Source organism: Perissodus microlepis, chromosome 19, assembly GCF_051167445.1.
Source record: "Perissodus microlepis isolate ML-2025 ecotype Zambia chromosome 19, ASM5116744v1, whole genome shotgun sequence".
In the NCBI taxonomy this organism is placed as follows: domain Eukaryota; kingdom Metazoa; phylum Chordata; class Actinopteri; order Cichliformes; family Cichlidae; genus Perissodus; species Perissodus microlepis.
Window position 1 is genome coordinate 7,935,971 of NC_140479.1, and position 27,175 is coordinate 7,963,145.

Below are 27,175 nucleotides of genomic sequence, written 5' to 3' on the forward strand. Positions count from 1 at the left end.
CTGCCCCGTTCCATGAATACTAATTTGAAAGAGCTGGATAAGTGGAAGCAATATGGTGGGAAACCTCGCCTGCCCTTTCAAACTAGTGTTCATTAAAATGAAGAAGAGGTCATTTGGGTTCACTCAGGCTCATTTCTTAATGATGTTTATAATGCCAAGCTCCTCACACTCTAATAGAGCTCATGGCTGATTGTAAGGGGCTCCTAACCTTCCCTGTCTTTCACTCCTATCTCCTGTCTGTGCGAAGTTGTGGCAATGTATGAGAATGTTCTTAAGTGTCCTACGCCTGGCTGCACGGGACGCGGCCATGTCAATAGCAACAGAAACTCCCACCGAAGGTAAGAGCTCAGCCCGGACCCAGCGCCTGCACCCCTCCTTATTTCGGTTATGTTACTGTTGGACTTACTTCATGTTTTTTTACTATGGGACATATTTTGTTTTTGTTTTTGTTTTTTTACTTTGGGACTTATTTTAGTTATTTTACTGTGGGATTTATTTCGGTTATTTTACTGTGGGACTTATTTTGGTTATTTTACTGTGGGACTTATTTCGGTTATTTTGCTGTGGGACTTATTTTGGTTATTTTACTTTGGGACTTATTTTGGTTATTTTACTGTGGGACTTATTTTGGTTATTTTACTTTGGGACTTATTTCGGTTATTTTACTGTGGGACTTATTTCGGTTATTTTACTGTGGGACTTATTTTGGTTATTTTACTTTGGGACTTATTTTGGTTATTTTACTTTGGGACTTATTTCGGTTATTTTACTGTGGGACTTATTTTGGTTATTTTACTGTGGGACTTATTTCGGTTATTTTGCTGTGGGACTTATTTTGGTTATTTTACTTTGGGACTTATTTCGGTTATTTTACTGTGGGACTTATTTCGGTTATTTTACTGTGGGACTTATTTTGGTTATTTTACTTTGGGACTTATTTCGGTTATTTTACTGTGGGACTTATTTTGGTTATTTTACTGTGGGACTTATTTCGGTTATTTTACTGTGGGACTTATTTCGGTTATTTTATTGTGGGACTTATTTTGGTTATTTTACTTTGGGACTTATTTCGGTTATTTTACTGTGGGACTTATTTCGGTTATTTTACTGTGGGACTTATTTTGGTTATTTTACTTTGGGACTTATTTCGGTTATTTTACTTTGGGACTTATTTCGGTTATTTTACTTTGGTACTTATTTCGGTTATTTTACTGTGGGACTTATTTCGGTTATTTTGCTGTGGGACTTAGTTCGGTTATTTTACTTTGGGACTTATTTCGGTTATTTTGCTGTGGGACTTATTTCGGTTATTTTACTTTGGGACTTATTTCGGTTATTTTACTGTGGATTTATTTCAGTTATTTTACTGTTCGACTTTTTCATGTTTTTTTTTTACTGTGGGACTTATTTCTCTTATTTTACTCTGGGACTTATTTTGGTTATTTTACTGTGGGACTTATTTCAGTTATTTTACATTGGGACTTATTTTGGTTATTTTGCTGTGGGACTTATTTCGGTTATTTTACTGTGGGACTTATTTCGGTTCATACATGTTTGATGGATTCTGTTTGCACCCTTCGTGTCCTTTTTGCTTCATTTAATTATCCTCAAACTCGTTATTTTTGCTGTCCTCTCACATTATGTTTATGTGTAAAATATATGGAGGACCAACACTGCCATATTTAAAAATAAATGAGTTAATCAAAAAAGCTGATATGTCTTTAAATACGTAAAACTCAGTCTGATGTGGGTTTTTTTGCTGGCTACTTGTAGTCACACTACAGTGAAAATTGGACAGCAACTTAATTGCAATCAGTTAAAATTGGTCGTTGCCTGGTGTTTGTGTTTAATCTTTTTGACCAATGAGACGCACAGGCCTTACCATGCAACACCCTCAGCCTCTGCTGGGAGGCAGCCTGCCTCCAAACAACAGCAGCCCGACTCAAAGAGACTGGCGAAGGTTTTACTTACAAACACAGACGGGTTGCAGACACGCTGCACTCACCTGAGTCAGTCTGCAAGCATCAATTCCTGTTTCACATCTGTGAAGTTCTGACTGGACGGTGAATGTAAGAAGTTACATGACAACATGACAACAGTTTCACCACTTTATCAAAGTTAATAGGTGCATTATAAGAGCTATGAATCTTTAAAATTTACACAGAATGCACTTTTTGAAATTTCCTGCAGTGAAACGTTGGTTTCTGCTCGTCTGCGTCACAGACATCATACCAATGCTCTTAGAGAAAAAACCCTTCAGACTTTAGACTATAAAAAGTTGCTGTGGTATCATTAATTATAATAATGCTGATTGTGATGGGGCCACGACAGGGCGCTGACTGAAGGTCCTCAAAAATATTCAAGTTGCACAATGAAAACCTCAGAGGCTCTTTGAGTCGTTACTTAGTTATTTTTGATTATAGCAGTTTTGGTCTTCCACAGATAGCCCTGCCTGGATCGCAGGACGTAATTAAAGTAGTCCAGCTGCCATATTTTAGTCGAGCCTGCTCCGAATGCAGCGGCTCGGCAGCATAAATCATTTATCAGCTCGCGGCGGGAAAAAATGGCATTCGTCAGGTGCAGGTTTGGAGGGAGAAACCAAAATAGCAGGGCGCTCGTGCCTGTCAGACGGGGCGAGGTGACAGTGAAAGAGGAGTGTCACCCACAGCAGATGCTCAGGGAGTCGGGCGTAGCAACAGCCATTAGCACCTCTCTGCCACTCAGCCGGGGTGACGGGAGAGGTGCAGACCTGGGAGGACCAGAACGCCTCCCCGCCGCGCTCAGTGACACGGCGGCAGCGCAAAACAGGCGCGCGCTGCAGACGTGGAGCAGAAAGAGCTGATAGAAGCCTCCATCGTGTGCTCCTTCACACTTCCCCATCTGATGCACCCTGATGGCAGGTGCTCCATGCTGGCTCCGGGCCATTGTCACAGATCATTTTTCCAGCGCTGCAGCTGACAGCCTGGATGGAGAATAATCGGGGTTAAGGATAACAACATGAACTTTTGTCACATTTGGTCAGTTATTTGTCAGGAGGAAGTTGCGCTGCGTTTCCTGTCAGCAGGTGTTTGAAGGAAACGAGCACGTTTGTCCATATGGGAATATCTATTCTGAGAATGATTTTAAGCTGTTCAACCAGAAACATACAAGCTGTTACTGACTGTGTTGTTACTTAAAATGCAAATTCATTAATTTTCCTCACTTTTTAACACTTTGTGAACTACGGTAGACGCCGCAATCGACTGTCTGACAGGCAGATGTGCTCGAGCTGTTTTCAGCCCAGCTGACGCTCTGACAGGCGCTCTAACGAGCCCGACGCTTCGCGGCGTGTGCGTTTGTTGTAACACTTTCACCTATCAAAACGCGTCCTCCACCACCCGCTCTCTCTTTGCAGTCTGTCAGGGTGTCCCATTGCTGCCGCCGAGAAGCTGGCCAAAGCCAAGGAGAAGCACCAGAGCTGCGACGGGCCCAAGTCCAACCAGGCGTCCGACCGAGTCCTAAGGTAGTATTCACTCCACACCCCCAGAATTCAGCACAGTGTGTTGTGAATGCAGTGCAGCGGCAGGCGGGACGTGGCTTTGTTCTGGTTTAAGCAGAATAAAATGCTCTTGTCATGTTGGAACGTTATGTTCTTTCTTCACGTGCATCCTGTAATTGAGACTTGACGTCTTCCCCTTTTTTGTTTCATGCTCGTGTTCTCCCGTCCCCTGAGAACACATCCAAGAGACCGCATGTTCATCGCTCTGCTCGTCATGGACGCTTTATAACATTTAACAAAATTGGCCTCATTTATCAGAGCGAAGGCAGAGCTTTTTGAACGAGCGCCTCTGTGATAGTCAGGAAAATGCTGTGATGAAAAAGTCACAAGTAATTGTGCGTTTTATATTTATATCTAACTGAACATCAGCAGTTTTAGATCTTGCATTTCATTTCTTCTCGGTCTCCGATTGAGGCCATAAACACATATCAGATGATGAAAGCATATCAGAAGTATGCAAGAGAAATAAAAGCTTAAATTTAATTTAGCTGTTTTTATTGTCTACGCTTGAAAAATACTTGTAGCGGGATTATGTTTTTGAGGGAAGAGCAGAAACATCCATGCTGTGGCACATAAAGGGACACGTCTCCATCATCCAGCCCCACCCTCTAACCCTCCGGTATTCCCATCTTCCCCTCAGTCTGCCCATTTTTAGCCGAACCCCAAGTTTCCTCTCCTCCCCCCGTGGGCAATGTTGAATGCCTCGGTCCAACTTCCACCCCCTCGTCATTTATTTTCCAGGCCAATGTGCTTTGTCAAACAACTGGACTATCCACAGTATGGTTACAAGAACAATGTTTCCACCAGCACGCCCCGCTCCAACCTGGCCAAGGAGCTGGAGAAGTACTCCAAGACCAGCTTTGACTACAGCGCCTTCGACGGCGGCAACAACCACCACGTGTACGGGAAACGGGCCATCGCTCCCAAAGTGCATGGACAGAGGGACACGTCGCCCAAAGGCTACGACGGTACGACAAACTCGAGACGTTTGTGTGACGCGTTTTCTAACACGCCGATGTTCCTTAGGGAGAGACATCGGGACCATGTTAAACATAATAAGTAAAGACGAATTTTAAAAGTCACTGAAATGAGTTTTCAAAGACAAAAAGATTCAAAATAGACAGAAATTCATTTTCTTTCGTTTGGTTCAGTTTGTTAGTAAAAACACTGAAAACCAGTAAAAACTGCACGTTTTTAAATAATACACACTCTTCACTGTTACAGTGTAGCAACTAGGGCTGGGTTTTGATAATCGATTTATTGATTAAAATCGATTCTGGCTTGGATAACGTGATATCGATTCATTAAAATCCTGAATCGATTTTTTTATATAAATTTATTTTGCCCGAAACGCCAGAATCTCAGGTTAAACCTCACAAAATTTCTACAACCACCAAACAGCTAAGACAGTAAATGAGAGCAGGAACACGGATTCTGCACAAAGATGTAAACACAAAGCTTGGACCCGCCGACAGATCAGAATCAGTGAGATGTCGCCTTTCTCCGACGGCACGGACACGGTCGGGGCTGAAAGCCGACAGCTCGCTGATTCTGATGTTTCGGCGGGTCCGCGCTTTGTGTTTATGCCCTTTTTGCGCTGATTCTAAAGCTGTTAGTTTGATCTCTCTCCAAACAATATTGACCGAACCAGCAGCAAAAGAAGATCCAAACTGCGCTTCACATAAACATTGTCATGGACTCCCTCTGACTTTTGCTGTTTTGCTTCCACCACAATAAAATCACACTTCATGCACAGCTCTCTCTCTCTCTCACAGTTTCCCATCTAAAAATCTGTTTTCTGCATTATTCGCTTGCTTGTTACGCACAGGTCTACCGTTGTTTACAAAAAAACGCTGTTTTTTTCCTTTTACTTACTTCCGAAAAGAAAACATAATTTCTGCCGTTCAACAGGCTTCTGAACAAATTTAAACTTTTTAAAATTATGCAAAATGCAAAACGCTGTGTCTCTAATAAAACCGCTGTAACTTCAGAGGTAATGTTCATATGTTGATTAATGGTTTTCTTTCGTTTTTGATCTACTGCAGAATATTTTTATAAAACCCAGAACAGGAAAATCTCCTTCATGTTTTTCTGTGTTTTATCTTCAGGCCTCTGCTGTGATGCTCACACCTTTGATAAAGTCTCGCGAGTGTCAGCTTCCTTTTTATAGATACAAAAATATGTAAATGTACTGATCTGAATTATAATATTTCTGACTGTCTGAGGCAAAATTTCCCAGATTCAAATCGGATTGAATCGAATCGAATTGAATCGTGGATCGAAACGATTCTAGAAATCAGTGACGATGCCCAGCCCTAGTAACAACCTTGAGACTCAGTGTAGCCCCGCCTTCTCCTGCTTCCTGCTCAGACTCTAGCAGCAGAATGACCTTCATGTTTTATTCAGACCTCAGAGCAGCGACCGAGACACAAACTCATCAGGCAACAGTTCACCGAGCTCAGAGGTCAGCTGACCTGGAGGCTCCAATCACATCCTGCCCCCTGCTGCTAATTAGCAAGAATGCAGCACATGGGAAAATTTGCCAAAGTGAAGATTAGTGAAATAAAAATCAGTAATTTTAAGCATTCAGCAAAGTTTCACTTTATATTTTTGAGAATTTGTGAAATCTGAACGCTGCTGAAACCTTCAGAGCGACCAACTCTGACATGCACAAACTTCTCAGTAACTTCTTTGCTCTGCTGAGATAAGAAACAGTGAACCCTGTGAGTTTGTGACACATCTGCAGCATCTGCATGGAGCACATCTAAACCGGCGTTAGTCAGTGATGTGCTGAACTAAAAGGTTTTGGGCTTCGACTCGCTGTTTCAGGCCTGACGTGTCAATCTGACACTTTTGTTCGTATTTCTGGAAAAACTTCTGCTTCTTCTTCTCGTGTTGAATTTCTCGTATGTATCTGCAGCCAAACGTTACTGCAAGAACTCCAGCTCGGCCAGCAGCACCACCAGCACCTACGCCCCCAGCAGCAGTGGCAGCAGCCTGAGCTGTGGCGGCGGTGGCGGCAGAGGGGGCGCGGGAGGCGGCGGCGGGGGCAGCAGCGCCAGCAGCACCTGCAGCAAGAGCAGCTTCGACTACAGCCACGACATGGAGGCTGCTCACATGGCCGCCACCGCCATCCTCAACCTGTCCACGCGCTGCCGGGAGATGCCCCACGACATGGCGGGGAAGCCGCAGGACCTGTGCTCGCAGGTAGGGTGCCGCCACGAGGTCCTTTAAATGCACCTGTTGTAAAGTGAGGTCAGCAGTCTTACTCAGTCTCACACTGCCGCGCATGGAAGAAGAAGATGAAGGCAGGAAGTCAGACACAGGAACAGCTTAGAGAATCAGTTCAATTTTCAAAGTAAAAGACCCCTAAGCGCTGCTCCTAACATGCTCCCGGAGTGATGCGAACTTCTACGACGGCTCGAGACCGACGTGCACCCGCGGGGTTACACAGGCGCAGCACTGATCCACCGCAAGATTATCTCTGTGCGTCAGTCATACCAACGCTGACAAAAAGCGCGCGCACACACACACACACAGATCCAGCCTGTGTCTCACACTCACAGCTCAGCGGGCAGTTTTTTATTTTCCATCTGGGGATCAGATAGGAGCAGGACGAGGCCCCGTTTGACACGGCGTGAGTCCAGTGTGTCATTTCTGAGGAGATAAGGTGACGGTGTTCCTGTATTATCTGCGCCCGGACGCTGAGCCGGAAAATGGAGGCCGGAGACGGAGCGCACAGTGGCGGGCTAATGCTGGCTTAATGCTAATGTTGACAGCAGAGAGCACGGAGGAGAAGGACAGAAGTGAGAATAAAGGAAAGGTGGCAGATTTGTAAATGTCACAGAGGAGAGGAGGTGTATCGCACAGGACTCGGGGTGTGGACGGTTTCTTTATGAAGCTTTGCACAAACACACCTCCCTGTTTCTCAGTCAGTCCCTCCACCTGCTCCTCCTCCTCCTCCTCTGCCTGCTGGTCTGTGCCACGTCGTACAGCACTGAGCTCCAGTCTGACCGAGGCACCTCCACACTGTGTTCAGCCGAGTCAGAGCCGGAGCTTTCGGCCCCTTTTACAGCTCATTATTACACAAGCTGAGGTTTTACAAAAGGTCACTGCTAACCATTTATGCAGGTCACAGGGCAGTGCTGTAAACAGAGATACCTGGACCTCCCTCCGAGCGGCCACCTCCTCCAGCTCCTCGGAGGCATGCCCGTGTCCTGGGTCTGATTTGCCAGTACAACATGCGGCACACCTCAGAATGAAGCCACCCGGAGGTTTCCTGGTCAGATGAACCCCCTCGGCCGACTGTTTTCTACTCCGAGTTCCTCCTGAGTGACCCTGCTGCTTCTGTCCATCTATCACATGGCTGTAGGAACATAAGTGTACCAAGAAATCTTCACCACAACAGACCAGTACAGCGCTCCTCTCTCCCAACTTATTAATAAGAACCAGAGAAGTTGAATTCCTTTATTTGGGGCAGCAACTCCTCCCCAACCCAGAGTGGGCGGTCCTCTGTTTCCTGGTTGAACAGCAATCTTGAACTTGGAGATCTACATCTGCCAATCACTCTCTCCTGGTAGCACCTCGCACCTTCGTCTCTGTGCCAGCTCTTTGGCTCAGGCAGAAGTCTTCCTCAGGTGGAAAAGCACGTTTGTGCACGTATGCATGTAGAAGGGTGTGGACCAGACTCGTGTTGCTGACTGAGATTGCATCTATAACACTTCTGCTTCTATCCTGTCATGTTCGTGCTCGTCCTGTGGTCGACATGACAGCTCTGTGGGCCAGAGGCTTGGGCTGCAGACTTCCTTTGGCTCTCTGTGATGTCATAGAGATCTGCTATTCATATCTGTTGATGAGGGGCAGCCAATCACAGGAACGTTGAAATCAGCTGGAAACGTGTCACGTTAATATTGTACGTAATAATCGTCGTTTGACGTTCACAGAGGTCTGAGAGCGGCACCGAGAGCAGGAGTCACGGCGACGGGAAAAAGCAGTCGCAGGAACCAGAGAGCAGAGCGAGCAGCGAAGCTGGTTTTATTTTAAGACCTGGAATTAGAGGGCGGAAATAATGTGGCCAGAACTAGTCAGCGACCTGGCCCCTTTACACCCAGCATTGCCATGGCAACGGAGGCCAGGGGTCACCGCAGGGGGTTGGGCGGATCAGGAAGGCGGCCCTCTCTACATCTCATCCTCGTTAACTCGATATGAAGGGGTGGGTCACGTTAATTGGGCAGTGACACACAGTACAACAGCTGACAAAGAGAGGGCGATGTGCTGAGCACGCTCACAAGGGCAACAAGTCAGCGGCACGCACGGCGAGCCACGTGCCGCCGCGGCCGTGCCTCGCACTCTTTGTTTATCACTGTGCTCTGTTTGTAACCACAGCAGCACAAAGGTGCAACCAGTAAAACCAGTAAACTTTCACTCTTGCTTACAATCCACAAGACTTTCGTCCAGGACACTGGAGCTCTGCTCAGTGAGGTTTGCACAATATCCGGTTCTAGTTTAAAAAGCCTTTGTCCCGGGCTGCTCCGTATTCTGGGATCACAGCAAAGAAGGGAGAAGCAGCCCGATGAGTGATGACGTTCAGTTACAAAGCCTCGGACACGAGCGAGTTTGTGTGGAGCCCCCTGTGGAGGGCGGAGGAGACTGCAGCTGTAGGGCTGGGTGAAACCTGCACAGAGCCTACATGTTTTATCTGACAGGTTTTACTCCCAACAAAACACAAAATATAATTCATGAAACAGACTGAGTCAGTCAGGGAAGCTGGGATGTGGTGTGTGCATAATCTAGAGGACTTTAATCCCAGAGAACAAGGTTCAGGTTCCCTGTGGGGACTGTGTTCGTTCCCTTGTTTTTCCTGTTTGTGGAACAGACACGGTGCTGTGGAAAAGTCGTCTTTCACGATTTCTTAGTGTTTTGCATATTTGTTTCAGAATTAGCTTTGATATCAGACAAAGACAACCCGAGTAAATACGGTGATGATTAAAAGCACCAAACTTTATAAATGATGAATAAACTGTAAACACGTCTTTACTGAGTTGAGCTCCACACCAGCCTGATCGCTGTGAGACGAAGTGAAGCAGGCTGGAGATCAGTTCATGTCCTCAGTTCAACGAGGATCCAGAACACACGGCGTGACCTCAAACACGGCGTCTGGATTCAGACTGTGGTGCACAGAGTGGGTCCTCCACAGTGACGTCATCACAAACACTGACTGCAGTCATTACAATGGTGAGGTTCAGGGGGCAGTTACTTTTGCACACAGGTGTGGATCACTTTGTCTCTGCATCATTTCCTCGGGTTATCTTTGTAAGCTGATAAATCTGAAGAAACTAAGAAATCATATTTTCCACACGACCCACAGAGACAAACATGAGCTGCACAGACGCGTCCTGCAGGGAGAAGCCAGGCTTGTATTTCAGCTGTTTGGGGATTTTTAGGAGACGGGACTCGTGTATGATTTACTTTTTGTTGTTCCTCATGTGATGTTTTCCTCCTTGGATAAACGAGCCTGCAGCCGGGACGTTTGTTGGCTCCTTTTTGCTGGAGCCTTCAGGTCCCGAGTCTCGGCCCACTTCGTTCCAGTCCAGTTCTGTCTCTATTTTTGGGCGTTGTTTCAACCGCCGCTGCTCATCAGCCCTCCCTAACCCTCAGCCTCTGCTCCCCCCGCGATGTCCACTCACATTAGACTCACACCGACACACAAACGCACACAAACACACACTGCAGAGCGGTGGGATGGAAGGAAAGAGAGACGGAGACAGAAAGGAAGAGGAGGGTTCGCAGAGGGATGCGCTGACGACCTCTTCGGCTTTTTGACCCTCTCCTGGATCTGTTACTGTGCTCTGCTAATGTTTCTTCCTACGCAGACTTGGGCAAAAACACCAAACAGAATTGGAGCGCTGTTTCAGATGTTTGAACTGCAGCTGCAAACTTTTCTTCCTCCTCAGTGTTTTGCCGTCTCTGACCGTAGAGCCTGAAAATGTTTGACTGCTGTTAATCAGACGCTCTCTCTCTCTCTCTCTTTTATCCCTTTCTCTCCATCCCTGCCTCTTCATCCTCCCGACTTTAAACACATGCGCACGCCGACCCCGCGCACCCTCCAGAGTCCCGGTCTAGATGTCGATGAGAACGGTACGTTGGACCTGAGCGTGAGCAAGCGTCTTTGCAGCGGCGGCGCAGGCGACTCGGTGCTAACGCCCCTTGAGCCCATGTCCCCCCAGAGGCAGGCCGCCCTGCTGGGCTCCCGCTGCTACGGCATGGGGGACGCGGCAGACTGCTGGGACCTGCCCGTAGACTACACCAAGATCAAACACATAGACGAGGACGAGAAAGAGGTAAAGGGGTCACGGCCTAAAGGTCGCCGAGATCACGTCTGTCTCCATCTTTGAATGTTCGTGACGGATGAGTGACGCGCAGGAGGGTGAGGGAGGGGAGCGGCGGACCACAGGCGGCCGTGACGCTGCCGGTGATAATTACAAAGCAGGAGTGTGTCTCTGGAAGCTGATAGACCATACAGTTGGCATGCGTCACTTACGCTGTCTGCTCAGCGAGGCTCAGCCCAAATTATCTCCCTCCAAGCCATTGATTCAACACTCTGTCTCCAAGTCAAACATTTGCACTGCCGTCTGATCGTCTTCGAGGTTTCTTACCTCGCCGTCTGACTCGCTGTTATATTTGGAATCATTAGAAAGTCATATGAGGGGGATTTTTGAGGGAAACCTAATGAATCTGCATGTTAATTGATGTCAGCGCCGCCGTGCGCGGAGTTACCGTCTCTGTTTGCGTCGTGCTCGCTGCATGCTGGCTTTCTATTTTTACATTTTGCTCCTCTCCAAAAATGAATTATGCAAAGTAGCACCTTGGGAGGGAATCGGAATAGCTCATCTCATCAAAGAACTGCAGGAAATCAATGCACCACTGCTGCGACGGGCGCATGCATGTACAGTACATGTGCCTCTTTTGCTGTGTGTGAATATTCATAAGAGTGTGTGTGTGTGTCTCTTTGGGAGTGTGTAGATGCTAGCCTACTTTCTGCATCTCCGAGTATGCCTGCGTCGTTCCCCCGCGTGGCCGCCTCGCAGCCTGCGCTCCCTTTAATTGGCGAAACTGGCTGGCCCGACCCAGCGTCGCGCACCCTGAGACAGCTTGAGTGCTGGATAATTTGGGCTGTATCTGGACCTGTCTCTTTATGGGCATTACTGTACATACACTGGAAGCACTGAGGGAAGGAAAAGAGGATTTGCATCCACGGCTGTCGAGCCCCGGCCGCAAGCACTGCAGACAAAGGCCCACAGAACGCAGGCTGCGGCGTGCTGCCGCTTCACCGCAGTGCCATCTAGTGGCCGAAAGCTGCATCACGAGGGGGCCGACTCCCTGAGTGTTCTCACCATGAATGTGTGCAAAGGCACGAGGGAGGCAGTGCTTCCTCTCAGGGCTTACTTCCTGTCAGACTGACAGCGATGATCGTTCGACCCACACGTGACCACATCGAGCTCGTCCTACACTCACTTTGGTTTATTGTGTTTTATCAGACGTCTCCTACATTTTAAGATTTCACGCCCGCTGAGAGACAATCACGAGTTTATGAGAGGAGAGACGCTCCCTCAGACGAACGTGTGCGGCTGCTTCAAAATGAATTCATATATTTGAAACTGCTCACAAAGGCTGTGATCACAAATTTGTGCGAGACTCTGTGAAGCTCAGAGAAAGTACGGAGGATCGAAACTGCCAAAACAAAGGAATAAAAAGACTTTATACATAAAAAATGATCCAAAATAAATACAGGAATTAAATAATTTATAAATATATAATTTATTGATATCTGTGTTTTTATTTGCTTCTTTAATTGTTTCCAGTTTATTTTCCAAGCACACAAAAAATTATACAAAGAATTTTGGCAGTTTGTGCCTCGAGGCTACGGAGGACAGGAACGGCCAAAATGAGAGAAATGCAATAAATATATTCATAATGTCAGTGAATAGTTTATCAAGTGTGAAAATCATTACCTTTGTTTTAATGTTCCTGTTTATTTAAAAGCACATGCATAAAGAAATGTAAAAGGAAATAAATCCATAACTAAATATATAAAAACAGCACAGACACAAATAACAATGAAACATCATTAACTGTATTTAAATTATTTCATAATTATTGTACTTGTTTATTTACTTTATTTCTTATATTTAATTTCTTTTATGTGGCTTTAAATTATTTGTTTTGTCATGTTTCATTTATTTCTACGCAGACGTATTTCATGTTTTGGCTGCTGGATAAATGAAGTTTATCTAAAAATGTCTCGCACATTTATTATCGGAGCCGTTTATTTATTTCTGTATCTGTTTAAATTTCCGTACAGAAATTTGTTCCATCATATTTGAAAATGTGCAGCTGGAAAAGATGTCGATGTGATTTGAGGTGAACTGTTCCTTTAATGGAAAGATTGGCTTTATTGAAAAGTGTAAAACCACTAAAAAACCTTTTTTACCCCCGTGTCTTCCTGCTCCACGCCCTCGTCCCACAGCCGGACGACCTCGACCCCTTCCACGACCTCCTGGACGACCGCTCCTACACCACAGACGTCAACATGCCGAGCCCCAAGCCCAAATTTCTCCAGTGCAAGGAGACGAAGAAGGACCTGATAACGTAAGCGCCCTCCTCCTCTTCCTCCTCCCACCTGACCCCACCTGCCTCTCCCCACTCATGCTCTGCTTCCCCTCCACCTTGTTTCTTCCTCCATCCTCCTCTCGGCCTCCCACCTCCCTTCCTCCTCCCCCCCGTGCGGCGCTGCTGGCAGTGGCTTTGCTCTATGACTTTTATTTCCCAGCGTTATCCGTGTGTCCACGCTGATCTCAGACCTGGTAAATCCTGCGCTGCGGTAGACGCTTTATGGACGCGGCAGCTGTCAGTGTGGAGATGTCAGGAGTGTGAAGCAGAGACAGTGAAGCTAAACTGGAAACAATGAAAACCGAACACACCAGAAACAACCCCCCTCCCCCGCTTTTTCTCTAATTTTCACTTTTCCTTCTCCTTCCCTTTGGGCTTATAAATCTGTCTATTTTTCCGGTGGCAGATGTCCCACACCGGGGTGTGATGGAAGTGGTCACTTGACGAGCAATTTCACCTCACATCGAAGGTGTGACTTCCTTTTCTCCTGGTGGATTCTAAGTCTATTTCTCTTTATTGTTTTCAGCTTACCTCGACTATGCTGTCAGACACCTGTAGGCTCTCTCTCTCCCTCTCTCTCTCTGATCTGTTAGCCCTTTGACTATTTGACCGGTCACGCTGAAGCGGGGCTGAAATACGGAATAAGAAGAGACTAGAAATTAATTAAAGATCGGCTACATTTTCCTAAGCTAAACCCCGGGATGAAGCCATCCCTTGATGGGCCGTGCGTAAAGCCGTCTAAGCTGGTGTTATTCGGTCCTCCAGGCCTTTCCCACAGCGTGATGCAGACTAAGCATTCAGAGACGGCAGGTGGAAGCAGAAATGCTGAGCGTGGGACGAGTGTGCACGGAGCGAGCGAAGCCTCACGCTTTTGGATTCCCCACATTGAAACTCACGATCCCGGCAAAGTTTCCGGAAACGCCCTTCAGCCCCGTTTGAGCCGAGCGCTGCACCCAACCTTTGGCCACGGGCGCAAATACTCAGAGGGTTAACGTTAAAGCTCAGCTCCCTGCACGTGCATCATGGCTTTATTACATTTCCTGGTTGATATCGTGTGTTTTCTGTGCATGCTTTGTAGCGGGAGTGTGAGTGCAGGCTGCTTGTGTTGTGTTTCAGTAGTGGGAGTGTTGGAGTTTTCCCTCCCTGATCCTTGTGTGACTAACGCTCCACTGCTGTATTTTCCAGTCTCTCAGGTTGTCCTTTAGCTGACAAAAGCATTCGAAGCATGCTGGCCAACAACGCGCAAGAGCTCAAGTAAGGCGTGACATGATTCACTCACACGTTTGATTTGTATGTCGAGCTCACACAAATGTACGTGCTGCTGACGGAGAGGTTTGCAGGCAGGGCCTGAGTGAAAGAGCTGAGGGGACTGAAGAGGTCCGAGTGGGAAAGACGTGCATGTGATTTAAATCCAACAGTGATGGAGAAACGTGTGTGTGAGGACGTAACGACAACGGCAGGAGCTCGCCGCATATTTTAGAGATTTTATGGCAAAAAAAGACGTAAATATTGTTAAAGAAGCCTCCGGATTAAGATCAGTGTGTGGAAACAGTAACATCCTCACATCTGCACGTGGAGCTGCTCTAACCCTCAAGTTTCAAAGTGATGATATTTGTACCGGACGGTGACCTGATAAGTGCCGAGTAACATCCCAGAATTTCACCTAAACTGTAGCTCGGACTTGTTGGCGGCTCAGTTACTACGGTAACCTCCCGGCAGCTGTGTTATCGGTCAGATGATGTGATTTAAAAAGCTGAGCACGGCCGTTATGAAAGGATGGGGATTGGCTGGCTCTTAGAGCCTCCGGTGGACGTTAGAGGAACTGCGGTTTCTGACACTGAAGCGCACGATCTGATAACCTCGTGTCGCTGTTGTTCCCACATCATCATAATAAATGTTGTTCCAGGTTCAACATCGCAAGTGACCAACCACATTGTTGTGACATCATACTTTTGCGACTTTGGAAAAAATGCCTTAAAAAAAAATCGACTTGACTTGCGAGAAACCGCCTCTGTCCTCCGATCCAGCAGTTAGAGTTCGTTGCATTTCAGGATACTGTTCTTTAATAAACAGTAAACATTATACATATTGTCCTTGCAACACTGGAATTTCATAAATGAATGAATGAATCAGATCATCCGTCTTAAGCAGACCACGCAGCTCTTTCCTTTAGATGAATGTGGCGCGTTGCAGCTGAGATGCCGTAGGCCCTGAGCCCTTTTTGCGTTTTGTGCCCCAGGTGCCCGACACCAGGGTGCGACGGTTCGGGACATATCACTGGCAACTACGCCTCACACAGAAGGTAAAGCACTGCCGCGCCATGCACGTATTAATCCTGCAGATCGCTCTCCTCTCTGTAACGCTGTCATTTATCTACAGTCTTTCAGGGTGTCCGCGTGCCAGGAAAAGTGGGATAAAGATCATCCACAGCAAAGAGAACAAGGAGGACCAGGAGCCTATCAGGTGCAGTACAGACACTCATCATCTGTCTTCTGTCTCCCTGAAACCCTGTGATAATTCCTCCTCCTCCTGGACCAGCTCTGCTCGCCACATATTTCCCGCGTGACACGTGATGTGATGTATGACTTTTAAATGATGCAAAGGAGCCGTGCACGGCTGTGCCGCTGCTCGCCTCCTGTAAGCAGGAGTCAGTATGAGCTCTGACAGGACGAATGTCCTCGGAGGGCAATATTTGTGCCGGAGAGTGAAGGAGAAAGTCAGAGAGCGCGGGTTGTGTGAGTTCACAGGAGGCTGGGGCAGGTTCTGCAGTCTCCTGCAGACACACACAGGTAGGAAAGACAAAGAGACGGAGGCAGAGAGATTGATTGACTTTAGCCAAATCCCGCGATGTGCTTCTCTGGCCTCAGCTCTGCAGCTGCATTGATTTCTCTGGTGGTGCAGAGCACAAACAATACTCCGACGCTCCTCATTCTGCCGGATTGCGAGGACAGTCAGCTCACGCTGACCGTGTTAGGATGCTCCGCGGTTACAGGGCGTGCCGAAAGAGGAAGACGAGCTGCTGCAAACGAGAGCGTCTTCCTGGTTTATGCACACTTATCGGTGAGGTTCACTGAGACGGCATGATGGAGAGTTTATGTGAGGAATGAATGAAGGGGTGGGGAAACGAGATACGCCCCAGATGGGGGGGGTGCTGTAGATCTAATCAGATATTTCTCCTTAGAAAGAAACTACTAAAGCAGCTCAGTCTGACGAGTTCAGACTGTCCTGCATGTGTGAGAGGACTGTCCCATCACTTCAGGGGAAGCTTTGGGCAGAACAGACAGAAGATGAATGAAATAAATTCCTCTCAGTGCAGAAAGCCGGTGAACCTCCCTCTATCTGTTTTCCATGAGGCTGAACTAAAAGCAGACAGAACTGATACGTCCACGGCTTTAGCCGTAATCCGTTGTGCGTGCTGTGACATTTGGAATAATTTACTGCCTCGATGCATCTGATTAGCGCGGGTGTTGATGCACTGACACTGTTCCCCCCCGCGATAAGAGCCACCACTGGGACAGCTTTAAAATAAGATGATCGTATCTTTGTTTAAATCAGAGCGAAAGCAAAGACGCAAAACAGAAAAATAACATCAGCTGTTCAGCAATTCGCCGCTGAGGAAGCACGAGCTCCAGCTCACAGGTCAAAGAGAGGACGTTATCTCCTGTATGATGAAAATGTGATTTTTACCCCCCTCAGGTGTCCGGTCCCGGGATGTGACGGTCAGGGTCATGTGACAGGGAAGTACGCGTCCCACAGAAGCGCGTCCGGATGCCCCATCGCAGCCAAGAGGCAAAAGGACGGATACCTGAATGGCATTCAGTTCACGTGGAAGTCCGGGAAGACGGAGGGCATGTCCTGCCCGACGCCGGGCTGCGACGGCTCGGGTCACGTCAGCGGAAGCTTCCTGACGCATCGGAGGTGAGTCAGGGGTGTGTGGGCGGAGCTTTAAGGAGAAGAACGGGTATAAAAGTCCGTACATAAATGGATAAACACAGGCAGCACTGTGATGTGTTATTAGGGCGGTGCTGTCTGCAGGTCTGCAGTGTGGATGGAAACACAGTAAGCAGGCAGACAGGCGGGTCAGGCAGGGCTGTGTCCTACAGACAAAACATTAGGAGAACAGGACCAGATGGAGGCTTCAGACGATGGAAGAGCTGCACAGTCTGCAAACACAAAGCCCATCGAGCTGATTCAGGATGAACCGGACAGAAGGGGGACGGCCGAGCAACCTGTGGGAACTTCTGCCACAGACGAACACAGTTTCATCTCCACCGTAGGAAAAACACAGCTCGACTGCTGAATGAGTCAAAAACTCAGCGCTCGAGCTTCCATGTGTGCAGAAAGAGCTCGCAGTGAATAAGCAAACGTGTTTCAGGAGACAAGCGTGGATGGAGAGCTTTTAGCCTGAGCGTCACTCACGGGGGTTACATGTCTGACTGCAGGATGCTTTTAGCACTTCCTTTAGCTTTTGCATGGAAACCAATTACACTTATATGACATATACAGACAGCCCTGGAAGCTCTATGTCCAAACTCAGCTTCTGTTCGGTTCCAGTTACAGTAGCTTTGTTTGAAGCGTATTGCACACCGCTACATGCTGCTTCCTTGTGGACATCTTACAGACAGTGCAGAAACTGCACGTTGCATATAATGATGCAATGAGCATCCTTGGTAGGATACCTACAGGGGGTCGTGTCAGTCAGATGTTTGTAGCTGTGGGTGTTTGGACGTCTGCACGGCTCTGCTAACAGGGTTAGCAGCTCACAGATCGACAGTCTGAGGAAGCACCAGTTTGTGTGTTTATTGATTTCTTTTATGTAATTGTGCATTTTATGTATATTATGTCTTTAAAAATATTTTATAATTTTTTAAGGTTTATATGTTGTGTTGTTTTTTTTAACTATGAACGTAAATTCTGCCAATAAAGATTGATTGATGGATTGATTGATTGATTGACAGTATATTAAATGTGCCGGGCTTCAGATGACAGCACTGTGGGCTGTAAACATGTTTATTTCTGGAGCCTCTGCTGGACGCTGCAGGAACTGCAGGCTGCTGCTTGGTTGAAGTTTGCCACACCAGCACGAGCGTCTCTTCTTTAGGAAGAACACACTGGGTCGGGGGAGGGGGGGTTTGTGTTTTCCATCTGTGGAGAGCGTTGGCTCGCTGTGTGTGTGTCTGTGGCGCCCATCATATACTGAAACAATGCTTCCTGTTCTTGTCGCTGCCTCCAGTCTGTCAGGTTGTCCGCGTGCCACCTCCGCCATGAGGAAAGCCAGGCTCTCCGGAGTGGAAATGCTAACAATAAAGCAGCAGCGTGCCAGCAACGGTAACAGCAGCTACCACTCACACACACAATACAGCCAATCAGGAACACGGCCATGGAGCGATTTACTGAAGAGACTTCCAATTCCACATAATGGACCAATCAGGAGTATGTGTGTGTGAGAGTGGGGTGTGAATAATGAGGGGAGCTGAGGAACAGGGCTGGGTTTGCTGTAATGTGTCTGTGAGGTTGTTGAGTCTTAATTAGCTTAAACGAGCTGGTGCAGCGTAGGTGGAGGCGGTCGCACGCCGAGCGTCCGGCACACTTTTTAATTATTCCACACAGAAGGTGCTCGTGTGATTGAGAGTCCCTCCTTGTGTGCAGGGCTGGAGCACGACGAGGAGATCAAACAGCTGGATGAAGAAATCAAAGACTTAAGTGAATCGAATTCACAAGTGGAAGCAGACATGATCAAACTCAGAACACAGGTGAGTCGCTTCCTGTCTGTACCGGGTGTGATTGTAAAGTTCTGCAGCTCCGCCCCTCAGAGCTCAAAAGCCAAACGTTGTTATGGAGATTATGAGGTCACGAGGCGGGGCTAAAAAGGTTCTGGGGAAGTGGATCAGCTCCTTGAGCACCTCCTCCTGTAATGCTGCCTCCAACTAAAGGTGTAATTTGAAGTGACAATCTAATAAGATTTACCTGCAAATACTTAGAGGTGGGTACGCTAGAATAGTGGGTGGCGATCATCTTGAAGTGAGGGGAACACATGTCAAAGTGGACATACGTCTCACGTAGCTCCTCCCCCTGCGTGTGCAAATATCAGTCAGCAAACCGCTGAACTGGAGGCCAAATTAAAGAGAAGCAAAAGGCTCCCTAAGGCTGGACTGTTTAGGTGTCCTCACCAAATCCCGGCTTAACGCCAACATTACACGCCTGATTAACGTTTAGCCTTCCCTTCAAGGTCGTCTCCTTGTGCACCTCTGGGCCTCCTACCTGTAGATCCTTCGCTGCAGCTTGAGCCTCAAACGTGCAGAAAGTAGCATGAATGCGTAAATGGTACTACGCCTCCTGTGGACATTGGGGGAATTGCGGCTAGTTTTTCAGCCCTGGAGGCTGTCGAGGTGGATTTGCAGAACTTTCTGGTCACACCTCGTATGAGCCGATCCTGCAGTGGTGCGTAGCTGCCCGTGACGCTGTGCGCTAACTCTGCACCGTCCCTCTCTGCAGATCACAACAATGGAGTCCAACTTGAAGTCCATTGAAGAGGAAAACAAGGTGATTGAACAGCAAAATGAATCTCTCCTGCATGAGCTGGCCAACCTCAGCCAGTCACTGATTAACAGTTTAGCTAATGTCCAGCTCCCTCATATGGTAAGGGCCACCAGGAACGGCAAGCCAGCAAGTTGCAGATTAAAGCTGACCGTAGCATTATCTGTGTATTTAAGCTCAGCCCAATGTGCATGCTGCTTAGCCTGAAGTGTGGGACGCTGCTTGTCTCTCCAAACAGCGAAGGGGAGTGGTAGTTTCTCTCAGCGTCTCCATGAACTGAAATATTGAGGTTTTTGTCTTTTATTGTTAGTTTAACTGTTTAGGAGGAATTAAAGTGCACGTTTATATACATGTTCATCTGTTTGCTCTCAGTGATGATAAAAGTGTTTCATGGTAATCACACTGCTCTCATATCCTTTTATTTAACGAACACGTTTCGCTGACAGAGGAACGAGTGAAACTGGAGCATTTTATAAAATCAACTTTTACATTTAAACATTTCCTCTGGTGAAAAATGTCCACAGCACTGCAGCAGAATCACCAATGAAGACCAGCTTGTGTTGTTTCTCAGTTAAATGCTGCCATCTAGTGTTTGATTGTGAGACTGGTTTCTCAAAGGGATTTTAAAGGAGATTGTCCCTCTTTTCCTTCCAGAAACCACTGACGCACAAAGAGCCGCCTCTGAGGACTAACAGCTGCTTACAGATGCACCAGCAAGTAAGTGAGCAGCGATTCACGCACTCTGCTGCACTCTGCTTCGTGTCTGATGCACTTCTGTTGTTATGGAAGCAAAGAAAGGTGATTAAACACCTTAATGTGACTCTTAATCAGCACTAAATCCTTAATGTTGGTTTCAGAAACATTTGGCTGCTGAGTTTGAACTGGTTGATTTGTCAGATATATGAACTCTGAACTCTTCCGGTGTCCGATTGAGATGCGCCGATGCGGCCGAACTGTTCTGGGGGAGAAACTCAGTGATGAGTCACAGGTTGTGTTTTACTCCAAACCTGTCAGAATGTTCACCGCGTCTCAGAAGCAGACCTGGAGTTTAGGAAGTCTGAAACAGTCTGTCTCTCAGCCATGTGAGCTACAACAATGGATGAGTCTCCTGAACAGCTTTTTCCATCATGAAAGAAACATCTGAAAGGACTCACAAAGTCTGCCGCTAATCTTTGAGCTGTTCATTTATTAAACCACAGAGCTTTCATTCTCATGTGACGGACCTACAGGAAAAGTTCCTGCAGAGACTGGTCCCGAGTTTCTCTGAATTCTCACTGGACACAGACTTTGGAGGAACCAGTGTTGGACTCCACCATCATCAACAGCCCGCAGGAGGACCTGGGACCTCTGCCACCTCTCGACCTCAGCGTCACCTGATCCTCGTGATGCTGACGCGAGGAGATGATGTCATTAAAGCATGAGTGCAGACGCTAAACTGGCCGAGAGCTTCATCCAGTGATGTGTCCTCCAACGCAACAATGACAAGGTTGACGTCTTCATGCTGTCGTGCTTTACAAAGAACAGGAAGTTACAGCACTGTGCAAAAGTCTTGGGCCACCACTTATTGTTTATGAGAGCAGGACTCTCTTGTCATTTTTGAAGTGCTCATGAGCAACAGTTCTCCCGCTTTCTGAAGCGTTTTCTTTGGGTTCAGTCCTTCTGCCCAACCATCATCAGAGGAATCTGTTTTATTTCTTTTTCTTTTTTTATGAATCATTAACTAACACTAACCTAACTTTGTTACCAGCAGCCTGTCACACAAACACTTGTTCCTGTTTCTTTAGCCGACTCTAAAACAGTATTTTTGTACCAACAAGGTGATTCCTAAAGAGCAGTTAGCTGATGATCCGTCTTTAAGAACGAGAGGAACAAGCAGAAACCTGACAGAGGGCCTGAGAGACGATCTGGATTGATCAGACATGATCTCAGTGAGGGACGACTGTCAGGAAGCCAGTCTGAATGAAGGGAAAGGCTGAGGTATGAACATGACACAAGAACTGGACTGAAGACCAGAGGAACAGGTCTGACGGAGAGCTGGATCCACATCCTGGTCCGTATGTACGAGGAGGTCCAGCAGTGAGAGTGTGCAGCTGTCTGTGATGCGTTGAGCGGTTTTGGCATTTCTTTGCTTCCGTACTTCACGTGTCCGTGTTCCTTCTGTTTGTGTTCATGTACCAGTGATGCTTTAGCACAGGGGTGGGGAACTCCAGGTCCTGCAGGTTTTAGATGTGTCCTGGTTTAAATGGATAAATGACCTCCTCAGCATGTCCTGAAGTTCTCCAGAGGCCTGGTGATCAGCACACCATAAAACCTGCAGGACTCCGGCCCTTAAGTTAACAGCGTTTTACTCTAACATGGAGTTTGTAGTGATTGATGATTTTTTGCCTCTGACGGTGTCCATGTGGTGCTTTTTGTTATCCTGCAGGAGCCAATCAGCGAGCAGAACTTTGACGCCTATGTCACCACTCTGACGGACATGTACACAAACCAGGAGCAGTACCAGAGCCCCGAGAACAAAGCGCTGTTGGAAAACATCAAGCAAGCCGTCCAAGGGATCCAGGTGTAATCAACCAATCAGCAAAGGGAGACTTTTTGTTCCCGCCGCAGGTGTGGGCAGCGAATCAGAATCCGCGTACAAACAGGCAGCGATGGTTTGATCTCCTCGGTCCGGCGCACTAAAGTGTTATATATTCTAAATTCTGTTCTCTGAAAAAATTGCGAGGCTCTAAGCGTAGGAAGAGCTTTTCATTCTCTCTTTTCTTTCTGGGTCTCGCTGTGAGGGAGAGAATCGGTTTTTGAGGACATTCACATTTTGTACGTTTTCATATGAGCTCACATAGTGTCATGTATGTTTCTAGCTGCTCATGTATGCACATTTTTAGTGTATATTTCTGAACAGTAAGCTAACGCTAACAGAACGTGAGCTCTTTTTAACGCGTGGCCACGAAGCATTCGAGATGAAAAAAAGGTGGACGGTGGAAGCGAAACGCAGCGACGGAGGAGGATTTTTCTCCTTGCGCAGTGGACGATTCTGGACTTTTCAATGTTTTTTTCCTCCTTCTTCTTCTTCTTCGTCTTCTTCTTCTTCTTCTTCTTGCGTGTAGATTGTTCCAGAACAAGAACTGGCTTTGCGGATCGCTTTATTTTCTGCCAATGCTCGAGAAAAGTTTGTGCTTTGTTTTAAAGAAAAGACGTGCAGCTGCAGGTGGGGGCATTTTTAAAATCGGTGCTGTAAACGAACCCGGAGAGGAAACTGACCTGATGTTTGTATGAATGTATGTATGAACAGTTCTATTGGAAACATCATTACACGGAAACCCGATGGTGGAAATCCCGTTACCTGGGAGAGCCAATTGAGTCCTAGGGGAACGCGTCATGTTCACATGCTCATCGTTAATTAGTAGAAAAGACCTACAGAGAGCTCTCTGCTATCAAATCTGCTCAATTTGGAGACTCGTGTGGGAAACGTCTCTGCAATATCAGAACTATGGTTTCTAGCAGGGAGGCGATGCAATCTGCAAAGGAAAAACGTTGGTTGGGTATATGCAATCTCTTGTTTATAAGCATAGCGGGGTAACAGGAATCTTTTTAATATAGCCTGTAATGTAAAATATTGATTTTTATACAAATCTTTTAATACAAAAAGTCTTTTTAAAAAAGGAGGACGGAACCTGGACGTGGAGTTTTAGGAGCAGAAGTATATGAGTTCCACTTTTTTTCTGTACGACTTTGCACAGGGACACCTTCGTTTCCATGTTTTGATGTTCTTACAGAAGCTAAAAGCAGTACCCGAGAGCCTGAAGCGAGGGTTTCCGAGGGTTTTGTAAAGAGTATTTATAGAGTATGACAGCGGGACTTACAGGGTCACTGTCCCCACTTATGTGCCAGTAGACTATTTGCACTTGTCCTTGAAGATATTATCCTTACGTACGGCGGCGTGCAATTTCCCAGGTGACCTCTCTGGCACACGATCGGATTTCGTACCACTGAGAGAGGAAGAACAGGGACTTGGTTCAAACCATAGCAGTTAGCTGTAGGCTACTATCGAGTGTAAAAACATTCAGTCATTTTTGCTCTGTTTTAGGAAGATGAAGTTATCCCCCGCAGCACTTTATATCTAATCACTGTACAAATGGTTAAATAGTCAATCAGTTCGAGGTTTGAATAAAAAATAAGCGGAAGCGGCGAAGGCGTGCCGGAGCCTGACCTTCGCGGGGCCACGCCGCTGTGCGCGCCCCTCCCTTCTCCTAGTCGTCCTAGTCGTTAGCGCTCATGTTCAGGATTTGCCTTCTCGAGAGCGAATGCCAACGGTGCTCGTCGTCGTTCACCTGACCGAATCTCATCTATTGTACTTTACCGTCCTCTGTCGGGACTCTGCTTCCCATCATCCATGACTGCGTACGCCTTTTTCCACAGCATCGTGTCTGCAGCTTTTTGCCAATATAGTAACGCTTCAGTAGAGTAATAGCTAGTACCAGTTTTTGAATTAATTCTCATTGCCAGTGAACATGGAGGAGGGACTTTAAAGCACAAACCGGCTGCTCATCTGACGTTGGGACATAAATAACAAGCCTGAAAAAGAGTATCTGTGACTATCTATAGGGAACGCAAAGAGGTCGTCGCATATTTAGAACCTTTCATAGAAACTATTGTGAATTCATCAGAGTTTATTATTTAGTCGGAGCCAGCTGATTTAGTTGGAGGTTGAGTTCAGTGACCATCAACAAAGACAGGATTTTGTATAAACTATTGTGCTCTCTGTGGAACTGAAGTTTGATTTATTTTTGTACTACACAGCATGGATTTGTTGACATTTTAATTTTGCTATAAATGTGTGAGATCACAAGTTGCTGTGATATTTCATTTATAAATTGTGAACTTTGTACAATTTTTGTCATGCTGGATGTTGACACATCTTAAACTCAGAATAAAGACAAATGTGTTGCCAGAGGCCTGGAAACTATTTCTTTGTGGTCTTCGTGTGACGCTGCAGCACTTCAGCGGGTTACAGCTCGCGACGGTCGCCAGGAAATGATGTCGTAAACTTTATGAATAAAGTCGAATCATCTCCTGTGTGTTTTCACCACAGGTTGTTGTTTTTGTTTCTAGACCATATCTGGACACGCTAGCTTCACACAGACACACATACCTGCTAATCAGTGCTCAGTAACATCCATCCATCTTCATCCGCTTTATCCGGGGCCGGGTCGCGGGGGCAGCAGCCCAAGCAGAGAAGCCCAGACCTCCCTCTCCCCAGCCACCTCCTCCAGCTTATCCGGGGGGAAACCAAGGCGTTCCCAGACCAGCTGAGAGATGTAATCTCTCCAGCGTGTCCTGGGTCTGCCCCGGGGCCTCCTCCCGGTGGGACATGCCTGGAACACCTCACCCAGGAGGCATCCTTGTCAGATGCCCGAACCACCTCAGCTGGCTCCTTTCGATGTGGAGCAGCAGCGGCTCTACTATGAGCCCTTCCCGGATGGCTGAACTTCTCACCCTATCTCTAAGGGAGAGGCCAGCCACCCTTTGGAGGAAGCTCATTTCCACCGCTCATTCTTTCACTACCCACAGCTCGTGGCCATAGGTGAGGGTAGGGATGTAGATCAACTGGTAAATTGAGAGCTTCGCTTTTATGCTCAGCTCCCTCTTCACCACGACGGACCGGTGCAGCGTCCATTTGGAGGTGCTGATCTTCATTCCCGCTGCTTCACACTCGGCTGCGAACCGTTCCAGTGCGAGCTGGAGGCCCCCACCCGATGAAGCCAACAGAACCACATCATCCGCGAAAAGCAGAGATGAGATTCTGAGGCCACCGAAGTGAAAGCCCTCCGCGACTTGGCTGCGCCTAGAAATCCTGTCCATAAAAATTATGAACAGAATCGGTGACAAAGGGCAGCCCTGGCGGAGCCCATCACCCACCGGGAACGAGTCCGACTTATTGCCGGCAATGCGAACCAAGCTCTTGCAACAGTTGTATAGGGTTCGAATGGCCCGTAGCAATGGGCCAGACACCCCACACTCCTGCAACACCTCCCACAGGACACCCCGAGGGACACGGTCGAATGCCTTCTCCAAGTCCACAAAACACATGTAGACTGGTTGGGCAAACTCCCATGCACTCTCAAGTATCCTTGAGGGGATTCAGTGACCTCGCCCCCGGAAATTGGCGGGTAATCCCCCTCATCCCCAGATTCTGCTTCCTCCTTGGAAGACGTGCCAGGGAGGTCCTTGAAGTATTCTTTCCACCGCCCGACAATTTTCTCAGTCGAAGTCAGCAGCGCTCCGCCAGCACTATACACAGTGCAGGTGGAGCACCGCTTTCCCCTCCTGAGACGCCTGACGGTTTGCCAGAATCTCTTCGAGGCAGTCCGAAAGTCTTTTTCCATGGCCTCGCCAAACTCCTCCCACATCCGAGTTTTTGCTTCAGCCACTGCCCGCGCTGCATTCCGCTTGGATTGTCTGTACTTATCAGCTGCCTCCAAAGTCCCACAGGCTAACCAAGCCCAATAGGACTCCTACTTCAGCCTGGTGGCCCCCCTCACCTCTGGTGTCCACCATTTGGTTCGGGGGTGACCACCACGACAGGCACCAACTCCTTTGCAGCCACAGCTCAATGCAGCAGCTTCGGCAGTGGAGACGCTGAACATGGTCCATTCGGACTCAATGTCCCCAGTCTCCCTTGGAATGCTGTTGAAGCTCTGCCGGAGGTGTGCGTTGAAGATCTCCCAGACTGGGGTCTCTGCTAGGCGTTCCCAGCACACCCTCACTACGCGTTTAGGTGCACCGGGTCTGTCCAGCATCCTCCCCCGCCACCTGATCCAACTCACCACCAGGTGGTGATCAGTTGACAGCTCAGCCCTTCTCTTTACCCGAGTGTCCAGAACAGGTCAGGTGATATGATTACAAAATTGATCGTCGACCTGCGGCCTAGCGCGTCCTGGTGCCACGTGCACTTATGGACACTCTTATGTTCGAACAAGGTGTTCGTTATGGCCAAACTGTGGTTTGCACAGAAGTCCAATAACAAAACACCACTCGGGTTCAGATCAGGGAGGCCGTTCCTCCCAATCACACCCCTCCAGGTCTCGCTGTCGTTACCCACGTGAGCATTGAAGTCTCCCAGCAGGACAACACAGTCTCCAGGTGGAGCACCTTCCAGCACCCTACCCAGGGACTCTGAGAAGGCTGGGTACTCTGAACTACCACTTGGCGCATAAGCGCAGATGACAGTCAGGACCCGTTCCCCGACCCTAAGGCGCAGGGAACAAACCCTCTCATTCACCGGGAAGAACCCCAACGTACCGGCAGCAAGCCGAGGGGACATTAGAATACCCACCCAGCCCGCCGCCTCTCACCAGGGGCAACTCCAGACTGAGACAGAGTCCAGCCCCTCTCCAGGAGACTGGTTCCAGAGCCCAAGCCATGCGTAGAGGT

At 47.7% G+C, this 27,175-nt stretch overlaps 1 protein-coding gene across 10 annotated transcripts in view; it reads left to right on the plus strand.

Moving 5' to 3' along the window:
• myt1lb (myelin transcription factor 1-like, b) overlaps positions 1 to 24,694 on the plus strand; it is a 108,300-nt gene extending 83,606 nt beyond the window's left edge. For 3 of the 10 annotated variants that reach the window (XM_084914405.1, XM_084914404.1, XM_084914406.1), the window contains 16 exons: positions 248 to 338; positions 3,395 to 3,502; positions 4,280 to 4,506; positions 6,459 to 6,745; positions 10,648 to 10,878; positions 13,065 to 13,186; positions 13,614 to 13,676; positions 14,393 to 14,461; positions 15,447 to 15,509; positions 15,587 to 15,670; positions 16,904 to 17,125; positions 18,441 to 18,535; positions 18,857 to 18,960; positions 19,703 to 19,846; positions 20,399 to 20,461; positions 22,170 to 24,694. In XM_084914405.1, coding sequence (XP_084770531.1) covers positions 248 to 338; positions 3,395 to 3,502; positions 4,280 to 4,506; positions 6,459 to 6,745; positions 10,648 to 10,878; positions 13,065 to 13,186; positions 13,614 to 13,676; positions 14,393 to 14,461; positions 15,447 to 15,509; positions 15,587 to 15,670; positions 16,904 to 17,125; positions 18,441 to 18,535; positions 18,857 to 18,960; positions 19,703 to 19,846; positions 20,399 to 20,461; positions 22,170 to 22,310 — 2,114 coding nt within the window. In that variant the 3' untranslated portion in view covers positions 22,311 to 24,694. The remainder of the gene's footprint in view (positions 1 to 247; positions 339 to 3,394; positions 3,503 to 4,279; positions 4,507 to 6,458; positions 6,746 to 10,647; positions 10,879 to 13,064; positions 13,187 to 13,613; positions 13,677 to 14,392; positions 14,462 to 15,446; positions 15,510 to 15,586; positions 15,671 to 16,903; positions 17,126 to 18,440; positions 18,536 to 18,856; positions 18,961 to 19,702; positions 19,847 to 20,398; positions 20,462 to 22,169) is intronic. The other 7 variants (XM_084914407.1, XM_084914413.1, XM_084914408.1 and 4 more) reach the window with 6 other exon arrangements.
• Positions 24,695 to 27,175: the final 2,481 nt, after the last annotated feature.